Source organism: Tupaia chinensis, unplaced genomic scaffold, assembly GCF_000334495.1.
Source record: "Tupaia chinensis unplaced genomic scaffold, TupChi_1.0 Scaffold146177_1, whole genome shotgun sequence".
In the NCBI taxonomy this organism is placed as follows: Eukaryota; Metazoa; Chordata; class Mammalia; order Scandentia; family Tupaiidae; genus Tupaia; species Tupaia belangeri.
In genome coordinates this window covers 1,031,541-1,037,951 of record NW_006206032.1, presented here as the reverse complement: position 1 = coordinate 1,037,951, position 6,411 = coordinate 1,031,541, and the positions used below count along the sequence as shown (strand labels likewise).

Here is a 6,411-nt window from a genome sequence, read left to right as displayed (position 1 = left end):
CCTACCATCCTCATATATAACTAATTTGTGCTGTGCACCAACAAGAACCTGCTTTAAATTTCCATGCCAATTTACAACCCCCATACTGTACCAGGTCAGGTTAGTGGCTATTGAAAACAGGACAGGGCTATCTAACCACACATTCAGTAGTGTGTTAACTATACAAGAAAAAAAAAGACACCGTACAGTTTAAAAAACAAATCTTATACAGCCTTACATTTCAATTTTTTTCTTCAAAAGGAGTTCTGTACAACTTTATAGACAAGGGGAAAAAACTGCACTAGAACCAACTTATTCATCATCATCATCTTCTTCTTCATCCTCTTCTTCTTCATCCTCTTCATCTTCCTCTTCTTCATCTTCCTAGTCCTCCTCCTCCTCCTTCTTTTTCTTGCTCTTTTCAGCCTTGACAACTCCCTTTTTTGCTGCATCAGGCTTTCCTTTAGCTCGGTATGCAGCAATATCCTTTATGTATTTTTCCTTTAGCTTAGCAGCCTTCTTTTCCTAAGGCTGTTTATCATCTGCAGCAGTTTTATCCCACATCTCTCCCAGTTTCTTTGCAACATCACCAATGGATGGGCCAGGATATTCTCCTTTGATTTGGGCGCAATATTCAGAACAGAACAAGAAAAAGGCCGAAGGAGGCCTCTTGGGTGCATTGGGATCCTTGAACTTCTTTTTTGTTTCCCCTTTAGGAGGGATGTAGGTTTTCATTTCTCTTTCATAACGGACCTTGTCCACCTTTGCCATATCTTCAAACTTTCTCTTTAGCAGACATGGTCTTCCACCTCTCTGAGCACTTCTTAGAAAACTCTGAGAAGGTGACTGAAGCATCTTGGTGCTTCTTCTTGTGCTCCTCCCAGCAAGTTTGCACAAAGAATGCATATGATGACATTTTGCCTTTTGGCTTCTTAGAATCTCCTTCATCCATGTTTAGTTATCTTTCCTCCGTGAGGCACAGAGTCGCCCAGTGCCCATCCGGCTCCCTCTTGCCCTGGTGCTGTCTGTATCAAGACTTAAATGTTTATAATAATTACAACTTGTCTTTTCTCTTAGAAATAATCCAAACCTGGGGGGAAATTTGGTTTATTGTGTCCTTTTCAGACTTGTGAGAGAATGTCTGTGTTGGAGAGTAATAATTTTCATCATAGCCAGAGTATCTATCAACACTATATGAGTCCCAAGTCACTGGGAGACTAAACAACCTAGACTAAAATAACATTGACATTCAGGTTGAAACAATCAAGAGAGATTAGAGTCAGAGTTTGATGATCCCCTCACCAAACTGTTTAAGGATTTACTAATATTCCTAGGACACTGTTTAGAAGGTCTTGATGAGTAATCCATGGATACAAAGATATTTAGTCTAAAATAGTGTTTTTCACTATGTGTATAAAACTTGGTATTGCCACATTTGTGAGTTTTTAGTAGGTTGAATTAGAAAATAAAAAAATAAAAAAACCTACCAGATTCAAAAATTGTTACCAAGTAACTATTTTGAAAACTATGGCTTATTAATTGATTTCGTAAGTGAAGTTTAGGCAAACCTCAAACACCACCTATAATGCAAAGTTTTGGGAAATGCTTTACCACAATGTGTATACTTTGGATTTCCATTTTAAAATCCCACTTGGGCCTTTCTTTCTGTTCTTTTATCAGCTTCTCTAAAATACTTATAATTCAGGTTGAACAATCCAGTTCTATAGAGCGCTTCTTCAATGCATTTCCCAATGATGATAACTGCCCTTAAAATTCTTCTGGACCTGGAAATCGGTGTGAAAACAACCGGTAAGTACTTTTTTTAACTATTGTAAATTATGGCAAAATATCTCCTAAATAAGCCTAGAAAACATAAAAGAAATATGTATGATGTTAATGAGAAGTTATCTTGGAATGGGTCATTTTTCTCCTTTTTCCTTACCATCCTATTTTAAATAATGTATATTGCTTTTACAATAAAGCTTTATTTTTGAAAAGACACAATTATGTCCACACATATGACATGAGATCTCGTGAATGTGCAGGTGAACGAAATGCGACACAGAGGCGCAGACACATCTACTGCTCGCAGAAACAGGTTGTGATCACATAGCCCAGCCCACCGGGCTCATCACACTCTCACTTCTTTGCAGATCAGAAACATAATTCCAAACCTGGTAACAGGTCTTTGATACCAGGTTCTCTCTCACCCTGTGTGGGGAGGTCAGCACGCTCCAAACAGCTTTGCTGGATAATGGTTTGGCTGAGAAACTGGCTTAGTTCATCTGGGCTATTTAGTTCTAAGTAATACATTTATTATTCAGGAAAAGAATAAAAAATGCCTGGGCGGCAACAGGTGGCATGGTGGTTAAGGTGCTAGACTCCCACATGACTGACCACAGTTTGAGTCCTGGACCCAGAGGCTTAAAAATCACTCTGGGTGTATGTATGTGTGTACTTACCCAAAATCTCAAGAGGAGCATGGAGCAGAAGGGATTGCAATGTGGCCATTCCACTAGGTGATGATTTCACGTTTTCCCTCTCACTGTCTTTCTCTTGTAAGCATATGTGCCCTATGGCAAAAGGCCACTTTTTTTTTCTTTAAAAAAAAATCTGTGTACCCATAAAGGTGATCAAACTTGTTCACTGTTCTACCTTGGCTTTAAAGGATATTAACAGAGTTTACTACAGAAACCATGGAAGTGTAATGTCCTAAGAGGTACTGAGTTCTTACTACGAGTATAGATAGATCCTATGAAGTCTAGAAAGCTGGTAGGAATTATCCCAGAAATGTTTACTTAAAGGTTATTCAAATTAGTAAAATACTTAAAGCTTATTTAAATTAGTAAAAGATGGGACCAGCAGTTGGTGTAATAGCTATGTTGCTGAACTCCCATGTAGTCAACTGCAGTTTGAGTCCGGGTGGCTTAAACTCCCGCTGGCCACGTGTGCGTGTGTGCCCAAGATCCCAAGAGGAGAATGGAGGACAAGGGATTGTGGCATGGCCATCCCTCCGGGGGGTAATTTCTCACTTTCTGTCTCTCTGTCTTTCTGGTGAGTGCATGCGCCCTATAGCAAAAACCTCTCCAAAAAAAGAAAATTAGTAAAAGAACTAAAAACAGAACCTTTTAAAAATGTATGATACCTATACACATTTGCATAAATATACTCATATTCAAAGACAAATTTTTGAACAATTTTTATTTTATCTATTTCTTTTGTTTAAGGTTTTTTTGTTTTGTTTTGTTTTGTTTTTGCCAGAGAGTACATGTGCTCACCAGAGAGAGACAGAGAGACAATGAGAGGGAAAGTGAGAAATCACCCCCAGGGGAGATGGACATGCTGCAATCCTTTTTCCTCCTTTCTTCTCCTGGGATTTTGGTCACACATTTTCAGGCAGCTAGGTCTGGGAGTTGGACTTGAGCTGTAGTCGGCCATGTGGGAGTCCAGTGCTTTAACCACCATGCCACCCGCTGGTCCCTTTATCCATTTCTTTAGCCATCAATCTACTCATTCATCAGTTTAGCAAATACTTTTTGAGTATTTTTTAGGTGAGAGACAAAATCTTATTGAGTGTACTAAAAAATAAACACAAAAATTCTGGTGATGGTGGAGCTTACATTTATAGTACCAGAGGGATTAAAAACAGATAAGCAAAATGTTAGCGTTTCAGATGGCGATAAGTATTATGAAGAAAAATGAATTGGAGAGGGATGTAGGGCATGCCAAGTGGGAGGTGGATGTGGGGAGAGAAACAGTGCTGTGCCAACCAAGGGGAGGGAGTCAGGAAGGCCTTACCAATAAGGTGACTCCGTTGGGTTCTAGATGACTTTTTTTTGGAGAAGTTTTTACTATAGGGTGCGTGTGCTGGCCAGACAGACAGACAGAGACAGAGACATAAAGCGAGAAATCACCCCCCAGGGGGGATGGCCACAACACAATCCCTTCTCATCCATTCTCCTCTCAGGATGCTAGGCACACATGCATATGCGTCCAGCATGAGTTTTAAGCCACTGGGTCCGAGACTCAAACTGCGGTCAACTACATGGGATTCAAGCAACATAGCCATTATGCTAACTGCTGGTTCTGGGTTCTAGATGACTTTAATAATCCCCTTTAACAAATCACTTGAGCAAGTGGAAGTGAGAGAGTACTGACCCACTGTCTCTGTTATTTTTAGTGCACATATGAAATAATCCCTCTCGGGTTGGCCCTATAGCCTTATAGGTAAGGGAATGTAGCTTAAATGTCTAACTCTGGTTCAAATCCCAGCCTCAGAGACTTGAAAAACACACTGGAATGAGTACATGCATGTCCCAAATTCCAACAAGGTGGAGAAATGCAGGAGAAGGGATTGTGTTATAACCACGCTCCATGGGGGTGGTGAGGGAGGGAACTTCCTCCTTCTCTCTCTCTCTCTCTCTGGCTATCTCTGGTGAGTGCACATGCCCTCTAGTAATGACAACGAAGAAAAAAGATGTGGCCAGCAGGTGTTGTTGTGGTTAGGGCATTAGAGTTCTACTTAGTCAACCTTAGTTGGAGTCCCAGACCAAGAGGCTTGAAACTCATGCTGGGCGTGGGTGTATGTGTGCCCATAATATCAATAGGAACTAGAGGAGAAGGGATTGCAGCCTGGCCATGACCCCTAGGGAGGGGTAATTTCTCACTTTCTCATTCTCTGTCTCACTCTGTCTCTCTGGCGAGCACACATGCTATAGTAAAAATCTCTCTTAAAAAAAAAAAAAAGAGGTACCAGCAGATTGTGTAACAGTTATGTCACTGGACTCTCACATGGTCAGCCATGGTTCGAGTCCCAGACCCAGCAGCTTAAAACTCACACCAGGCATGCGTGTGTGCCCAAAGTCCTGAGAGAAGAATGGAGAAGAAAGGATTGCATTATACATGTTATCATTAACAGGCCATCCCTCCGGAGGGTGATTTCTCTCTTTCTGTCTCTCTGGTGAGTGCACATGCCCTATAGCAACAAACAAAAACAAAAACAAACAAACAAAAACCACCTCTGTAAAAAATAAAAAAATCCTTTTTGTGTTCTAAGAGTGATCCCTTCAGTTCAAAAATATGGTTCTTACACATCCTGAATAGAGGATTTTTCTCTTGAATTACATGCCAGAGAACACTCACTCAAGTGTTACCCCTCAGTGATCTCTTTGTCCATGTAGCTATACAAGTGAACAGTGGCATTTTTCCCTATTCATATGTTGATTACAAACCTGGAGAAAGTGGAGATGGGACAATAATTTGTTCATCTAGACAGCCTCAGTGCCTAACCCAGTGCCTGACTGCCAGGTCAATAAACAAACTTTGAGAGTAAAATAGGCACTGGCTTCATATAATTCATGAGAGGAATCTCCAATGGCCACATTTACCTACCACATTGTACAACTAGATAAATGTCTTCCATCATGACAACCTCTCTACTTCTTCAAGTCCTCATTTCTCCAAGTCTGGACTTCTCCAAGTCATTATGGCAATAGACAAAATCTCCACTGCTTTGATACTTTTCTCACAGAAAGATAAAAATCATTGGAAGTTGTTATTCGTTCAGGTAGTAAAGCAATGCTTTCGTAGGATCTGAACTCTAGTCTGATAACTTTCTCTTGTTGTTTGTTTAGAGTTTTCTTGAAGTTCCATTAAGGACAGAGGCCACCACGAGACACTAACATCTCCACCTTCCCTGATTATGGAGATGGCCTATCTGATGCTGAAAATGTCACTAGTTTTTTGACAACGGCTAAATAACCATGGGGTCAAGTGGCCTTGGGAAAGCAGCAACACTGGATGAGCTCTTGAGCACTTGCATTGAGATGTTCGGTATGAAGCTGTTCTCCTCTTTTTCCTTTGGTATATCTTGATACTATCATTTCCCTCTATTCAGATGCACTTTGCGTGTGGAACAGAGTTCAATCTCTGCACTTTGGTTCAAGGCCTTTTGAGTTGATCCCACTTTGTCCAGTTTCACTACTCTTTGCATTTCTCTATTACCCCTGCTATACTGTTCACCTGATGTTTCTGGACTGTTTCCTGAACATTTCTGCCTCCATGCCTTTATCATATTCCTTACATTGGACTGCTTCAGGATTCTTCTCAGAAGTTCATAAAAGCATTCCTACTCCTCTCATCAGAAATGCAGGTTGCTTCTTTTACCCTGTCACTGTTCATTGTAGCTTTCTTAGGGCACATTTATTCTGCTGTATATGACTTGGTCTTTGGACTTAGACAGGTGTCAATAGCACAACTGGCCACATTCTTTGTTTGTATACATCTTATATCTCCTATGTATTAGGTTATAGACTTTATTATAGCTATATGCTTTTTATGTTATGTATCCACTTCAGCATTTTGGATTATTTCTTGAACAAATAGAGTCACTTGGAAGTTGTTTGTTGAACTGGTTACTGTAGAAATCAGTTA

General features: G+C 40.4%; 1 protein-coding gene across 6 annotated transcripts in view; it reads left to right on the top strand.

Moving 5' to 3' along the window:
* Positions 1 to 6,411, top strand: part of RASGRP3 (RAS guanyl releasing protein 3) — a 121,279-nt gene that overhangs the window by 64,701 nt on the left and 50,167 nt on the right. For all 6 annotated transcript variants that reach the window (XM_006168798.2, XM_006168795.2, XM_006168797.2 and 3 more), the window contains 2 exons: positions 1,660 to 1,788; positions 5,613 to 5,811. In XM_006168798.2, coding sequence (XP_006168860.1) covers positions 5,742 to 5,811 — 70 coding nt within the window. In that variant the 5' untranslated portion in view covers positions 1,660 to 1,788; positions 5,613 to 5,741. The remainder of the gene's footprint in view (positions 1 to 1,659; positions 1,789 to 5,612; positions 5,812 to 6,411) is intronic.